General features: G+C 48.7%; 1 protein-coding gene and 1 non-coding gene across 2 annotated transcripts in view; both read right to left on the bottom strand.

Moving 5' to 3' along the window:
* Positions 1 to 2905: 2905 nt before the first annotated feature.
* LOC144179928 (uridine phosphorylase 1-like) overlaps positions 2906 to 17171 on the bottom strand; it is a 52553-nt gene continuing 38287 nt past the window's right edge. The window contains exons 6-7 of the mRNA XM_077708347.1: positions 8120 to 8266; positions 2906 to 3121 (exon numbers count right to left, since the gene is read on the bottom strand). Coding sequence (XP_077564473.1) covers positions 2955 to 3121; positions 8120 to 8266 — 314 coding nt within the window. The 3' untranslated portion in view covers positions 2906 to 2954. The remainder of the gene's footprint in view (positions 3122 to 8119; positions 8267 to 17171) is intronic.
* On the bottom strand, positions 4353 to 4425 carry Trnat-agu (transfer RNA threonine (anticodon AGU)). The gene has a single exon. It is a non-coding gene; the product is annotated as a tRNA-Thr (tRNA).

Genomic DNA, 17171 nt, shown 5'->3' on the forward strand with positions numbered 1-17171 from the left:
TTGAAACTCTTACGGCTTCGTGCAGTAGCACCAGACACGGACTATCTTCAGCTTTGCCTAACAACACATTTTCTCTACCTCGTGGCATTGTTCTTCTGTGGAACCTTGATTATATGCTTCACACTACGGCAGACCGATGGTTGCCTAAGGATGCTTGTGGCTGTCGCTAACAGCTACTGCCGGTGTATTATGATGGCTTCAAACACCGGTATGTTCTCTTGAAAAGCACGTGCTACGTGCCCTTGAAAGTGATTGATTGATTGATTGATTGATTGATTGATTGATTGATTGATTGATTGATTGATTGATTGTAGTTGATTGTGAAATTCCTATAGCGTTGCCCAAACTGATCTATGGGTATGCGCTGGTTCCGGGATGATTTAACCTCGCAGTAGGATTAAAACACAGTCAATTACTTTGCGATAGCGTGCGCTGTTGATTAGAAGGCTTACACCGAAAAGTAAATTTTAAATAGTAGAGATATACGTTTAGGCATAAATTATGTTCCACAGCACGCGCTGGTCGTAGGTGTAGTGTGTCGGTGTTCGGCATTGGCCAATACATATCTTCGGGTATGTGCGACGCTTCGTTCTTTCTGGATTTTTTCGGTTTAGGTATTCGGGGATTTGGGATGGTTAAGCTGGCCTCGAAGATAAATGGGAATTGCTGAAATAAATTATCTTCTGTGTGTATGAGGGAATCGGGGTTGGGTATATTGAGACCATAGCCAAAGGACATTCGCGGAACTTGCATTTCTTTTTGCGAGAGAGAAAATAAACTATTTTCGGGACCTTCATTACGAGCTCCACACTGGATGGAAGGTGTTACCTCTTCACGGGAATCCATCGCTGCTCTCGCCGCCTGGCATCTTGTGACCAGCCGTGACTGAGCCTCCATCTTTCGTTATAGGGTAGTGGGGGTAGGGCGAAGCTCGGTTAAAGGTGACGGGTACTTCGAGGTAAATATGCACTCTTCTATCATGTGCCGGAGAGTACCTAATTTTTTACAGACTGAGCAAGGTTCTTCAAATAGGTTTGGGAACATGCAGTTCAGTAGACGGGGGTGCGGAAAGGACTCTGCCTGTATCTGCCTGTATATAGTTTGCTATCCTTAGCGAGTTCTGCGTGTGGTGCTGGGAGTACTTATGTCCCTGTGTGTAAGCAATGGTTGGTTTCTCACCTCTACTTCGGACGTGACGCGGTAAGTCAGTGCTCAGGCCTGCTGGTGAGCAAACTCGTTACCCTTCACCGCAAAATGGGCCAACACCCACACTAGTACCACCGTTTCTTTCAGAAGTTTTTTTTTCATTGAGCACTGGGATAGCCAACCGGGACACCCAGCCGTACTGGTAGCTTATGCAGGCTTGCTGTGAATGCGTGACCACTTTAGTCTTGCCCCGTAAGGTAAGGGCCAGAGCAGTCGTCAGCTCCTCTGCCTCTTCAACGTTCTTAACTTCAGCGAATGTACACGTCAGCACCTCTTGCGTGGTTGTCACCGTTGCTGTTGACCAGTTCGTACCTTCATTCATGGAGGCATCCGTGTAGATAACCCCTTCTTATTTTGCCAGAAGCCTTTTAAAGGCGCCAGCTGGTGCCTCCCCTGCCACCTTGGTGCGTTTAGTTCATGTTCTTGGGGATCGGCTTGGCTTTCATTGCTTCCAGCCATTCATATGGAAGCTGGTCTCTGTCCCCAGATGCCGTCAACCTGCAGCCGATTTTCTTGAAGATGCGTCTACCCGCTTTTGTCTGGCTCAGCCTTTGCTTCTTATTTACGAGGTGAGCCGCAATGAGCTCGCCGACCGAGTTATGCAAGCCCATTTCCAAGAGTTTGTATGTAGACGCGCCCACAGGAACTCCAATAGCTTGCTTGACTGCTTGCTTTGCAGACGACGACATCCAGCGCCTGTGTGTTCACTATGATCAGCAGGAGATAAGGTGTTACATATTTGATTCTGGTCACAACAAAGGCTTGTAGGAGCCTAAGTGTATCCCTCTCCTTCAGGCCTCGTCTTTTTGACACCACCCATCGAAGCATGTGAAGGATTTGTTCCGACATTCGCTTTAGATTACCAAAGTATATAGACACCCTGTTGTCGGCCTGGACTACTAAACCGAGATTTTTTGTTCTGGGGCAAGGCATGATGTCTTATCCCTATAGGCTAACTTTTGTGTCCTCTATTTGCTTCTTTGCAGTCATGGCCACTGGCCTGACTCCACCGGAGTTGGCAAGTGTTGACGCCTATATACACCTTTGCGTGGGGTTGCATTATTGTTTACCATCCGTACTTTCTAAGCAAAGTCAAACTCTCTGCAAATCAAAGTGTATGTGCCCATTTACGACGTTTTCATGCTCGGTGCCCACAATGCATGCACTCGGTCCACCTTTAGTAAGCTTCAGCCGTGCAGTAAATCTTTTGGTGTGGCATGCACCCTTAAGTCGCAATCCTAAGACCTGGGTTCTAGTTTTACCAAGGCGCAGATTTATGTGTGTTTAGACTCACTTTTGTGATTTTTACTACAGAGTGGGCCATTTTAAGACCAGTTTCACTGCAAATAACTGCGGACCCCCCGCTTTCGCGCTCAATGGACGATTTATTGTTCTCGCAATACGTTTTTGGGCACGCTCTAATACACATGTCTAAAATTTTAGTACAGCCGGCACTTTAACATTCCATCTTACACCGAACTCAGGATTCCTGATGACGGCAAGCTGTACCTCTTGGGAAGTATTTGAACTCATTAGCTCAGGCTCACAGTAGAACTATTTGCTTTTTAGTACCTCCTCGAGCATCCTAATATTTCATATATCACGTGGAATAAATGTCCGCAACAAATTTTAGGTCGCCATTTATTGCATCTTGTGGATGTCATTCAGGCAAGTCAAACCAGTCAAGACTTGTTCGCAGCGCACTATTTATTAAGCTTCATTCGAACTACATTTCCCTGAGCGATAGGCTAGTTGGATTCCGTTTTCTTGTTGGCTGGTGCCCGGTCTAGTCGGCTGCAGATGAACTGCAGAGCAAGTTCCTGCGGCCGGTTCTGCCAGTCGACCATCTTCTCGTGGTCTGCATCGATTTGGTCACCCTCGAGTCGGTCCAGAAGAGTCACGCAGACGACGGCTCCTGCGAAAGCGCGCCAGCATAACCTCGCCTTGTAAAAAATCACAACGTGAACAACGGCAAGCTATAAAGCTTTCATTATTACTAAAAAAAATTGACGCAGCTTGCACTGGTGGTGCCAAGCTGGAGAACCAGCAGACCTGGCGGCCCCTCTCCTTTCGTCGGATACCCGGCTGTTCCATCATAATCAGCAGCAGCAGCTTCAGTCCATTCCTTCCCTTCGAATTTCCTTATTTCCCTCTATAGAGTAATTCACCATTATCATTTTCTAGACTCGGCTCTCAGTGTACCCTGGGTTACCCTGAGCCCTCCGATTGTCATTTCGCGTAATTACGTGGTCAGCCCAAGTCCACTTATTTTCTTTATTTGGAATATGATATCTTCGACTATACCTTGTTCTCTAATCCAGGAGTCTCGTTTCCTGTCTCTAAGCGTTATTCCTATTAAAGCGCAAGTTTCCGCTCCATATATCATCACGTCACATTTGTTCCTGAACTGGCTGCTGAAAGTTCTCCATGACTGCCATGCCCAAATCGTTTCGTCCGGAGGCATTTACATCTCTCCCAATGATGACCGCGTTTGCACGTGCTAGAACCCGCGGGCAGGTCCACAGCCAACGCAAGCGCTACGAACCCAAAGAAAATGCTGTGCGCCCGGAATACATATATAGGTCAATTGGATAAACGCTGGTTTCATCACGTGAAGGACCCAGGTCTGTTTCCGATCACGGAAAGCATCTTTTTCTTTCCAATTGGGTGAACATGTTATTGTCCCCCCAACCCCCGCGGCACCCCTATCCTTCGGGCCTTTGAGGTGGCCCTGGGTTAGGTTGACGGTTTCACAGAGTGAAAGTCTCGAATTTTATTCCCGGGACCTCCCTAACCACATCTTTGTCTTGAGGCTTCGGAGCTTTTGGGTACGACAGACGGGTTCGTGTCGGCATAACTGTGCTGTGTGCTGTGTATATATATATATATATTTATATATATATATATATATATATATATATATATATATATATATATATATATATATATATATATATATATATATATATATATATATATACCTAGCGAATCAGAAATGGGAAATGAGGGGCTCTGTGAAATAGACAGAACACAGGATAAGGTTTGGTAGTCAAGAAAACCTCGGAAAGCAAAGGGGGGAGGAATGCGTTAGGTCATAGAAACAGATCAAGAATTTTTTGAGTCAGAAAGAAATTGGCGAAAAAATGCCCACCGGGTGGGATCCGAACCCACGACATCCAAAATACTGGTCTGGTGCGATAACCACTACGCTACCGGCGGGGCTGTTTCCCCACCACTTTCTTGGGTATCTATGTTAAGGTATTTTTGTTTCCTGCACTTGGGGGTGAGGAAAGCAAGTTCTCTTTGCTGAAACGTAGGCCACAACCGTGCTTTTACTTTGTTCGAAGTTTTTCTTCTCTTATATATATATATATATATATACATATAAGAAAATTTAGTACAAGGTAGAAACACATGATTGTTGCCAACGTTGCAGCAATGAGACTAGCCTTCGTCAGGGCAACCTCTCGCCTGCTGGCTGGCACGATTTATATAGGGGTAGGACCCCAAGTGTGAGAGAAGGAAAGAAGGATGTGGAATTGAAAAAGCGGATTGGTTTGGCAGTATTTCCGGGTAGATATTGAGGGGAAGCCGCGAAGTAGGTCAGACAGAAGTCAGGCGGGGGGTGATATTCCGGGAAATTCTTGGCGAGAAAGGATGAGGGGGTGTTTGTTGACCCGCCGCGCGGCATACCGAAAGGTTTAACAACCGCCGGGAACAGAACAGGCGGTGAGAGGGGTCCTTATCAGAAACTATCTGCAAGCCTCAGGTCAAAAGAAATAGTAGAGAGAAGGAATAATTAGGTCACGGAAAAAGAAGAAAAAAAATACAAGGAGGAAAACCACAGGAACACACACAGAAAAGAAAAAAGCAATAACCCCACAACTGTGATGGCACGTGTCGCCAACAGCAACATTCCTAGAACAGGCCTGTGCTGAAACTCAAAAACGAAAAGATAGGGTTAGAGTGATCTACGGGGCACAAGACACAGCGGAGCAAAAAAAAAAACAAATAAAATCGAATTCCACAGAAAAGGTTGGAGGGATGCGGGCGCGTACTTAAGTGGAAGCGAAGGAATGAAAACAAAAATAATTAGGTGACCAATTAAAGAGCAGATGGAGGGGTCATAGTCTTTGGATAAGGTGTATTATATGCAAGTCTTTTTGCTCTGTTTTGAATTCCAGTATGCACCAACTAGCCCAAACCACCGTTCTAACTGAACGAGGGTTTGATCGTTCCAAACAGTTTCGAAAGGTGGACCTTTCTTCTTCGGGGGTGATTTTAATAGGGTTAACTCGTTCTAAGATAACTCTGAAGAAGAAAGGTCCACCTTTCGAAACTGTTGGGAACAATAAAGCTCTTGTTCAGGGTTCTCCATGTGTCTGCACCCAAGTTTTGACCTATTGCTACGGCAGTCCGGCGGAACTTCTAACCTTTATACATATATATATATATATATATATATATATATATATATATATATATATATATATATATATATATATATATATATATATATATATATATATATATATATATATATATATACGTACAAAGTAAAAGCACGCTCTTCGGAGACTTTATTTCTAACGTTTCGAGACCTGAGACAGCTCTTCAGGAATTCTTCAGGTCGAAAGGTTGGAAAGCACAATAAATGCTGAGGAACTGAGCTGCTCAGCAACTTTGTTATAAAAGTCGCACATGCACACATATATATATATATATATATATATATATATATATATATATATAGCGAATCAGAAAATGGGAAATGAGGGGCTCCGTGAAATAAGACAGAAAATAAGGGATGGCAGTCAAGAAAACCTCGGAAAGCAAAGATGAGGTTGTGGTGGGTCATAGAAGGAGATGAATTTTTTGCGTCGAAAAGAAAGTGGTGAAAAAATGCCCGCCGGGTGGGATCCGAACCCACGACCTCCAGAATACCGGTCTGGTGCGATAACCACTACGCTACCGGCGGGGCTGTTTCCCCAGCACTTTCTCGAGTATTTAGGTTAAGGTATTTTTTTGTTACCTGCACTTGGGGGTGGAAGCCAGCGCCACTCGGACTACTCGGGGTGAAGGGGACCTTCTTTTTAACCCCCGGGCCGTGACTCGAGTGTCTACGACACTCAAAAAATTCTTCATCTCTTTCTATGACCCACCACAACCTCATGTTTGCTTTCCGAGGTTTTCTTGACTGCCATCCCTTATTTTCTATATATATATATATATATATATATATATATATATATATGTAGAGAGAGAGAGAAAGAGAGAGAGAGCAAAAAAGAAAGAGAGAGTATATGGACGTTAAGATTGAATGAATGGGTTTACTTATACCTAAGAAGTAAAGCGCCCGACTGACTGGCTGGATGGACTGTACTGACTGGACTGGTTTGGAGTGGACGCAAGGCCACAAGTTCAAAAATTGCTTGAAGAAAAATTATTTCACGCTCCACCGAATACCTTAAAGCGTCAAGCTTTCGTCATCATTTTCCCTTCATTTATCTAACATCAGTGCATGCTCTTCGTCTACCTACGTCACGCGTTTATCATCAGCTTATCATCGACTAGGCACGTGGCGCTTCTGAACATCATCGTAGTTAGGAGTGTCTTCTGGGGTTCGGCTGCTGCCCCCCAAATAAAGGGCCTTCTCTCCTTCAGTTAAGCCTTTTCTCCTGAGTCCAACAATATATTTTAAGCAAAACTCGTCCCCAGCTACTGACACTGGTGGCACAGATCATGCATACAAACTATGTTCAGCGAAGTGTTCGTATATATAAAGCAAAATAAAGTACATATCTGACAATAGGAACGTTATCTGATTTGAAAAAAGGATTTGGTATTAGCTTTTAATAAGACAGCCGTAAAAGACCGTTTTGCTGACAGGCGAGATAAAAGTAAATAGTTTTAAATACCTCCTAGAGCTGTTTTCATGGCAATGGAAGGATAAGTTACAAGAAGATGTTGCGCGAACACTGCGAACACGGGAAAAAGAATCGAGTTGGGGAAATTCCGATGGCATCCACTGTAAAGGGAGGCAGTGGAGTGGAGGAGAACAGCGTAAGGGACGGGAGTTGAGAGGAGAGGGTGTCGTGATGCGATGGAAGCAGGAGATTACGGTTTTTGGACTACGTTTCCACTGGGCAAGCAGATACCCGGTAATTTTTGTTTCTGCGAATACCACCAGTGTATGACCCCACTGCTTGGACTGTCTAACTGGGAATTACCATTACACCTTTTCCTACCTGCTTTCCCACCTATTTTCTGGAGCTGCGGCCCCCATGACAGCGATTTGAGAGTGTTTAACTTATTCACTCCTAAACAACAGCACGGTTTTGTTACAGGTACGTCTACAGCCACATCCATTTCGACCGTATCCTAAATCCTTACCCCTGTCTGCCTTTCATTAAAACAAAATCGCAGTAGGAATATTTTTAGGTACCAGAAAAGAATCTTACACGGTTTGCCATACCGTGCTGTTGAAGAAGTTGGAAACATTTGTTTTTGTGAAGGGCTCAAACAAGTGCTTTTATAGCTATGTGTCATCCAAAGAACAGAAAGTAGTAATTGGTAGCTCTCATTCTGCGTATGAAGGAATCACTTCTGGAGTACCTCAAGGCTTTTTGTTGGGGCAAATTTTATTTTTCACCTTCTTAAGGACCTTCCACGGTCCGTTGCTTTTTCAAAAACTTTTGAACCTGCCCGAAGCTTCCTCTTGTTATGTAGAAGTTACATAGGCCGGTATTTCAGGTAACCTGATTGTGTTAGTTATTTTAAAGGCCATAGGGCCAGCCCTCTTAGTATTGCTGTTTAGTTCCCGAGTATCCTGGTACAGAGCAACAAAACGCACTGCTAGAAAAGTTGAGCAGCATTCTAAAAGTGTTTGATGCGTATTCGTGGGCTAGCTCACCTTTGACTCCCGCATGGTGGCACATGGCGGCGAACTCAGCAGCCTCCATTTCAATGTTAACGACTCCAATGTCTCGAATCTTTTCCATGAACTTGTGCTTCATGTCTTTCGTGTAAGTGCAGACAGCACCGTCGAGCCGGGCTTGGCCTGCCAAGAGTACGGTGCTTTCTTTATAGAGGAAAGTTGGGTAGTTCAAGAAAACATTTATTCGCTGCATCCACAAGCTTCAAGGCATTCCCATTCTTTGCGGCAGAACGTTATCTACTGTGGCTTCAGCGAAGAGCTCCTCGCTCTGCACAAACTTACGCCGCACACGTCACAAAATCTGCCCCCTTCCTCCTGCCAAAAAATGGCCCAGTTTTGGCACTCTAAACCTAGTTACCCACAGGGAAAGCAAAAATGTGCACACAGTGCTTTGTGAATGTTTGCCTTCGCTCAAAATTTGGCAGCCCGCCCACTAGCAACACCAAACCGTATGAATGGGCGCTCCTTTCGCTTGCCCTGAAGGGCACGTACAGACACCCCTGCAGGCGCGCCATCGTTAGAGAGACTGAGGGACCAAGCGCTAGAGAAGCCACCGGCAAAGCAGCGCGTTCGTGCGAGTGCATCGTGTGTTTCTCTGGTCTGGGTTCGTGTCCACTCAGCCAGCGCAGTGTATTCATATGTAGGTCGTAAAACACGTGCCTGTTCATATGGTTCGCTTGACATGAACTACCCGCATACACGGCCCAACCGCCGCTGGGCGATAAGGCGCAGGCGAAGCATCCATTTCCCCCTCGCCTAGTCATGTGGTACCGAAGCGGCAAGATGCTAGCAAGCGAAGCAATAAAAAAGACGCACCTACCACGCCGGCGGTTGAAGGTCGTTGCGGCGCGATGAATGACTTTGAAAAATGTAGCGTAGTAAAGCTTTCCCTATAAAAGAAACTGTGCAATTTTAGATACCAGCTGCGGTTAATGACGAAAGCACAATAAGTGCTGACGAGCTGAGCTGCTAAGTAACTTAGTTATAAAAGTCGCGAAAGCAATGCATATACTTTCTACGGCGGCTTTTGTATTTTATCACATATTGTGTTTAATTCCTGGGCCCTGCATGAGTTAATGTGAAGAAACAGGCAGGCGTGAGCAGAAGATTATTGGCTTTAATAGCGGCATATTAGCAAATTTTTGGACAAGTAACCTCACAGAAAACCTGTCTGTGTTAATGAATCTAGCTACCATGGGAATACAAACTCCCTAGTGTACTCGGTACCCTGGTTGATAAGCTTGTCATAATTGTTTGTGTTCACGAAGGTTCCCCTTCTCAAATTTGTCCAGTTTCAAAGAATATGCCAATTACCAAAGTGAAATTGAGAGCAAGTTCTCGTTGCTTCCGTCTCTTGTGAGTACCACACATGCCACTAGTATGATGTTATCTAGCAGGATGACATCCAGTGCTCTGAACCATTTTAATGAACGCGAAATGACCTTCACCTCCTTAATTTGTATTAATCCTTCTCAAAAGTATGTTTGTTAGCGAGAGGACGAGTATGACAAACGTTAACCATAAAGGCAGCTGTGATTGCGGGGACAAACAGCCCAGTTCTTGCCATTGTGTCGTATGCCAGTGAAATTAATAGCAAGACGTGAAGTTTCCTCGGGCCACAAATAAGCAAGGCTCCAGAGACCGTTATACTTCAAAGAAGTTTTTTACAGGGAAGTGGTCTATAACTAGATTAAAGAAGATTATCTGCGACAACGTAGTGATGTAGAAGGAAAACATTCATAAAAATATCCTAGAGCCTTCAAATTTTGATGTAAAACTGTTTATATTGCCCCTGACAATATGCCTTCCCAGCAATGTATTTGTGCTTAGAAGTGAATCCGACTTTGAAGAGATGGGTGCCACAACTGCGCCACAGAAGAATGCGGAAAGGGATATAAATTTGAGCCACCTTGATTGAATAAATGCCGAGCAAATATTTTCCCCCCAAGAAGCAATGGCTCCGGACGGAATACCAATGCAGCTGACTAACCTGGTTCGACCAATAGCTAAGGCAATGTTTATGAGGGCAATAGATAAGGTGATACAAATGAAGAAAATTCCGCATGATTGGCTAGAAAGTAAGATGAATTTAACATATAAAGGCAGATGCAACAAAGCCAGTATTGATTCATACAGGCCACTCGCAGTAATATAGAGGTCTATAGATTTGCACTGCACGTGACAAAATCAGAAATTTAAGCATGTATGAAAGAAAATGAAATCCTTGAGGAACGGCAGAATGCATTTCCTTGAGGAACGGCAGAGAAGACAGGCGTTTGGAAGATAATTTGTTAGCGACAACACAGTTCATTATAGACATTAAAGGGCCATATGACGACGTAAACAAAGAACTGCTGTGGAGAATGCTGAAACTCCAGGTATCAGGTGACGACTTAATACAGCTCCTTATAGCGATCTACCGGCTGTCCCAGCTATCATGCGCCAAGATTAAAAAAAGACCAATGGCGTCACTCAAAGAAAACCTAGTGCATAATGTTTGCAGTACTGTGGAGAAGCGGACAGTAATTTTTTCGTTAATGAGACCTAACTAATTAATTGTAATCAATATGTAACTCAAGAATTATAGTCCTAATCACTGAAGTTTCAATGAAGCACTTGTAGGTACCCACGAGCGCATCTAACTGCGCTATTTTCAGCGACGAACTAATTGCGTCCTCATTTATTCTAACTGATATAGAAAACCCGCTAAAAATGAAAAATACCACGTGACGGCGCTTCGGGCGCATTGTACAGCAGCATCCCTAAATAAGCTGATTGAAAGGAACTGCTCCGCCTGTCACCCGCCCGAAGAGACAGCACATCACCTTGATAATGGCAGCAACAGCATGATTCACGGGGCGCGTGTGCAGATAAGGCACAGAGTCGGTCGGGAGTAGTTCTTTCTTTCTTTTGTTTATTTCATTATGGCTAACACAGAGCAGCCTGTTTGAGGGTATTGCTTTACGATGCGCGCGCAGGCGCCGTCACGTGGTATTTTTACTATTTCTCGGGTTTTCTTTATTAGTCAGAGTAAATGTGTACGCAGTTAGTTTGTCGTTGAAAATTCTGCAGTTAGCTGCCCCTCTTGGGTACGTACAAGTGACTCCTAGAGTTGGATAATTAATTAATTAATTAAGTAATCCTAGAGTTGGATAATTAACTACAATGAATTAGTTAGGTCTCATTACAAAAAAATGCTGCCCGCTTCTTCATAGAACTGCAAACATAGTACACTAGGTTTTCTTCGAGTTACGCCATTATTCTTTTTTTTTAATCTTGGTGCATGATAGCTGCGACACCCTGTATAAAGATAGTAGACTGCACATGGCATGGCAGGCGCACAAATGCGCACAGAAGTCAACACCCCTCGAGGACTTAAGCAGGGACGCCCTTTGAGTGAAATACTGTGTATGCTTTACACGGCAGGATTAGAAAAAAAACTAGACGAAAGTCATTTAGGGTTTACCCTAACGCATATGTGGCACGGCGAAGTGGTACAACAGCTTATTCCGGGAATGTTGTACGCAGACGACATTTTCCTTTTAGCTCATAACCAGACCGATATGAAACCACTCATCAATATTAGTGGCCAGGAAGCCACAGACCTCCGATTAAATTTCAACACTGAAAAACGGGGAATAATGGTTCTCAATTAAACCAGCACTGACGCAGTGTCAATCCAGCATGGCGAATTACCCATAATCGAGGAATATGAATATTTGGGTCTGTGCATAAACGATGGCGGCAACTACTTAAGAACTAAGAAGGAGAAATTTAAGAGTAAGGGAAAGTGAAACACAGCTATAATGATGCATAGAGCTCTGTGAGGGTACAACAAATATGAAGTAGTGAGAGGAATGTGGAAAGAGTAATGGAATTCTGGGCCTCACGTTAGCGAATGCAGTACTCTGCTTAAAATAAGACGCTCTATTGGGACTTGAAGTGAACCAGAGAACGTTAGGCCGTTTGGTCTTAGTAGCGCTTGGTAAAACAACCAACGCAGCAGTGCACGGAGATATGGGCTGGGCATCGTTTGTATTTCGAAAAGCTCAGAGTAAAATATATTTTGAGGGGAGGTTGAGAACAATGGATCAACGTTGGTGGGCAGCTAAATTTTTTAGGTACCTATCTAGGTACCTCTTCAATGTTATTCACAGCATGTTTACAAGCAGTATTCAGAACGTTGGATTGGGAACAGGTGGGAGTAAGGGTTAATGGAGAATACCTCAGTAACCTCAGATTTGCTGATGACTTTGCCTTGCTAAATAACTCGGGGGACGAATTCCAAAGCATGCTTACCGCACTGGACAAACAGAGTAGAACCGTGGGCCTGAAAATTACTATCCAGAATACTAAAGTAATGATAAATAACCTCGGGATAGCACAGCGGTTTGAGATAGGTGGCGAGACAGCGTAACTGGTAAGCGAAGATATCTATACTTAGGCCAAGGGGTGAACCCAAAACCCCATGTTTCACGAAACGCTTACCGTAACAAACGCTTACCTACCGTAACAAAAACATGCCTGGTGCAAAAATTACGCCCATCTTCCCGCGAGGGAACCCTGATGTGATGCAACGCATCGGGGGGTTCAATTGGTCGTAACGTTGCCTTGAGCCTTTGCGCTGACGCTGGTATTGGATTGTGTCAGCCCACTCGCTGAAGGGACCATCGCTTCCATCACGTCGTCATCGGAATAATCAAGTCAAGCACGGAGTCGTCAAGCACAGTCACGCAGAGTAGAACGAGAGCGAGCGCTGACTGAACCGCCGCAGGGCGCTACCCGCTTCATATTCACAGCGCCTGAAGGAGAGGAGACAGCGGAGTAGAGAGAGAGAGAGAGAGAAAATGACTTTATTGAGAAATAACTATCCTGCGGAGGTGGGTTCAAGTGCGACGCAGGGCACCCCCACCCCGACTATACTGTCGTCCTCGCGACGATGCCTCGGCCCGGGCTTCCGCGCGGGTGGCGCCACAAAGGTCTCCGGGGGTCACCCCCCGTTCCCCTCGCCTGCGCCTCCCTGCGCTTCTACCGGCCGAGAGCCGCCTCGAGCCGCTGGATTGTCCTTCGCTGTGTTTCGTACTCGTGAGAGTTCATCGAGTCCGTGGCTTCCTGAGGCAGACTCTCGTCATACCCCCGCGCACTGTGTTCCGCACAACCCCACAGCAAGTGGGCCACCGTCGCATTCGCACACGCACACTCACTACACTTTGCGTCTACGTATACCTCGGGGCACACGTATCGCGCCAACACCGGAGTCAGTACCGAGTCGGTCTGCAATTGTCTATACAGGACGGCTTCGGCTCGGGTGAGCCTCGGGTGCGGCGGCGGCCGCTCCCTCCTGCCGAGCCTGTACCACTGCAGGATTTCTCCACCGTTGAGTAGAGGTTCTTCCTCCGTTGGCTCTTCACCCTCCGTGCGTGAGACGCGGGGTGGCGCCGCGCGACCGGAAAGTTCACGCGCGACGGCGTCCGCAGTCTCGTTGCGGTTCGGATACGCTCCCGTCGCGGTCCCCGAGTGCGCCGGGAACCACCGGACGTAAGTGACCTGCTCGCACGTGCCCCCCGCACGGGCACCATCAGCTATCTTCGCGGCCGGCGCGCACACCGCGTTCTTCGCATATCCCGATATAGCTGCCCTAGAGTCACTCAAGATCGTGGTACATTCCGGATCCGCCAGCGCCAGCGCGATCGCGACCTCTTCCGCCTGCGCGGCGGTCGAGACCCTCTCGCTGCAGGCGCTGCGCGTCTCTCCGGTCCTGACCGACACCGCTACGGTCACGTACGTGTTCGGGTGGTCCGGGCACCTCGCCGCGTCCACGTAAGTGGCCTCGGCGTCGTCGTTGTAGATCTCGGCCAGCGCCTTGGCCCTGGCCGCCCACCATTCTCGGTTGCTGTCGGGGTGTACGTTCCGCGGCAGCGGCAGCACCCGCACTCTTCTCCGCACCTCCTCCGGCAGGCCGTTCTTCTCCTGTAGTCTTCGGCTCGGACCCAGGCCCAAGCTTTTCAGGATATTTCTTCCGGTCCGCGTGGTCTGCAGTCTTTCCAGCTGAGACGCTCGCTGGGACTCCCCGATCTCCTCTAGCGTGTTGTGGACGCCCAGCTCCAGCAGCTTCTGCGTGCTGGCGCTGTTCAGGAGCCCCAGAGCCGCCTTGTACGTCTTGCGGATCGCCGCGTTGATGCGGTCCCTCTCGTTGCGCTTCCACGGGTGAAAGGCGCCCACGTAGGCAACGTGGCTCGTGGCGAAGGACCGCACCAACCGCAACAGGCTCTCCTCCTTCATGCCGCTGTATCTGTTGGCCACCCGCTTGATCAGTTTGGTGGCCATTCCCATCTTTGTGATTACTCTCTCCACCGTGGCTCCGTTGCCGCCGTTCGTCTCCAGCAGCATCCCGAGCACTCGCAGCTTGCTGATTCTGGGGGTCTCGGTCCCATCGCACGTGAACAACTTGATCTTACTCGCCTCTTCTTCGGCTCTCTTGCGGTACCTGCCCGGCGGTGGAATCACCAGCAACTCGGACTTTTGCGGGGAGCACTTTAGTCCGGTGCCCGCCAGCTGCTGTTCGATCGCCGCTATCGCCTCCTGCAGCGAACTCTCGATGTGGCCGTCGCTCCCCCCGGGGACCCACAGCGTAATGTCGTCTGCATATATCGTGTGTCGAACCTGCGGGATCTCCGAGAGGCGTTTGGCCACACCGATCATCACAGGTTGAACAGCACCGGCGAGATCACCGCTCCCTGGGGGGTACCCACGCTGCCCAGCTCTCTCTCCGGCAGCTCCAGGTCCCCCGCTTGTAGTTCCACCGTCCGGTGCGACAGAAAGTCGCGGATGTAGTCGTGGGACCTCTTGCCCAGACCCAGTTCCGAAACCTGCGCCAATATGGCCGAGTGCCTGACTTTATCGAAAGCACTCTGCAGGTCCAGGCCCAGCACGGCTCTGTTGTCCTGCGACGTTGTCGGACGCTCTAGTATCTCGTGCTGCAGTTGTATCATTGCGTCCTGCGTGCTGAGCCTCTCTCGGAACCCTAGCATCGAGTCCGGGTAGAGGCCCTTTTCTTCCAGATACCGCTGCCATCTGTTGTTCAACACGTGCTCCAGGACTTTCCCGACGCACGACGTGAGGGAAATCGGCCGCATGTTCTCGATATCAGGCGGCTTACCCGGCTTGGGTATCAGTATTGTCTTGGCCGCCTTCCACTGCCTCGGCAATCTTCCCTCGCGCCAGCATCGGTTGAAATACCCCGTCAGCGTTTCTGTCGGCCCGTCGCCCAGGTTTTGCAGGGCTTTGTTGGTGATTCCGTCGGGGCCCGCCGCGGACTTGCAGTTGAGGTTCTGCAGCGCCGCGCAGACCTCCCACTCCTCAATGTCGCGGTCCAGGTCCGGGTTGCTCGGGCCTCTGTAGTCGCCGTGGCTCTCGCTGGGAGTGCTAGGGAGATATTTATCGTTGAGCCGTTTACACGTCTCTTCCTACCCCAACTTCTTCGTCGCGCAGTGCATGATCTGGGCGAGTCGGTGCTGCTGGTAACTCTTGTTGTTGGTATCGTCCAGCAAGTGCCTCAGTAGTTTCCATGTGCGGCTCTGGTGGAGCTGCCCGTCCGCCTCTCTGCAGATGGCGTGCCACTGCTGGGTGCACAGCTGGCGACTGTATCGCTCTATCTCCCTGCCGATCTCGGCGGCCTTCTTCCTGAGGTTCCTGTTGTTTCTGTTCTTACGCCAGCGCCTCTGCAGGGCCTGTCTGGCCTCTATCAGGTGCGCCAGGCGGCTGTCCATTTTCTGTACTTCTTCGTCGGTCTCCAGCTCCGTGGTCGCTCCCTTGATCTTGCGCTTCAGGGCGTCCGACCAGCTCTCGATGTCTGCGATTTCCTCGCCGAGCTCCTCGCTCTCCTCTCGGAAGCGATCCCAGTTCGTGAGCTTGTGTTTGCGCTTGCCCCTGCCGACCTCGTCTGCCGACGCTGGCAGGTCCAGCTTGATTATGAAGTGGTCGCTCCCGTGGTTCTGCCCCGTGTTCTTCCATGCCACCCCGCCTCTGGCCTCCTTCCTCTTGCGGACGAAGGAGAGGTCCGGGCTGGTGTCGTGGGTTATCGACGTGCCGATGCGTGTGTGTGCCGCTTCGTCCGAATACAGGACGAAACCGGCCTCCTCCGCTGCGTCGAGCAGGGCCTTCCCCTTCGCCGTCGTGCGGCTGTACCCGAGCTCCTTGTGTGCGGCGTTAAAATCGCCGCACATCGCCACCGTGTCTCTGCCAGCGAGCTTCAGCATCTTATGCATGGCCATCTTGAACTTCTGCTGCCTGTGGCCCGGGTTGCTGTATAAGTTGAGAAAATACACCGACTCCTTTTTCTTTTTTCCGATCACTACTTCGGTCGCGCAGTACTCAATGGCGCTGCGCCCCCCGAGGAGGTCGTCGTGCTTGACGAACGTTATCCCCTTCCGGACTAACGTGCACACGCCCTGCGCCTCTCCCTTGCCTCTTTCTCTGGCGCTGGGAGGGCTGGCGTGCGCCCGGTAGCCCTGGAGGGACGGCGCGTTCTCGGCGTGGGTTTCCTGGACGAGGATCACGTCCGGGGGTCTCTCCAAACTCTTGATGTACTGCTGCAACACCGCCCGCCGCCACTGGAACCCGTTCGCGTTCCAGTGCCACACTCTCAGGCTCGCTTTCGTTCGTGATTTACTGGCCATGGTTCGGTGTTGGTTGGTTCGCTTGTACGTACTGCCCCGGTGTGACCTCGTCTCCATCCAGCATCCTGTGAAGGTACTCCTGTATCTTATCGAGTCTCGCATTCACGTTCGCCTCGAAAGCGCCCATCCGCTTTTCCAGCCTGCTGATGCGTCCGGCGCACCTCCTTAGGCGTAACTCCCAACTCACGAGCCTCTGCTTCTGCGCCCCTTGTATTCCTTCTTCCCCGCAAGGCGGGTCCTGATCTTCGTCCATCTCGGTTTCCGTTTCGACCGCGTCGCTCTGACCTTCGCGCTTCTGCAACGCCTTCATCTTCGTCGGAGGCTCCGCCTCTTCTTCCTTTTGCACCGGC

The sequence above is a fragment of the Haemaphysalis longicornis genome, unplaced genomic scaffold (assembly GCF_048455015.1).
Source record: "Haemaphysalis longicornis isolate Haplotype H1 unplaced genomic scaffold, Haemaphysalis longicornis Haplotype H1 scaffold_4, whole genome shotgun sequence".
Lineage (NCBI taxonomy): Eukaryota > Metazoa > Arthropoda > Arachnida > Ixodida > Ixodidae > Haemaphysalis > Haemaphysalis longicornis.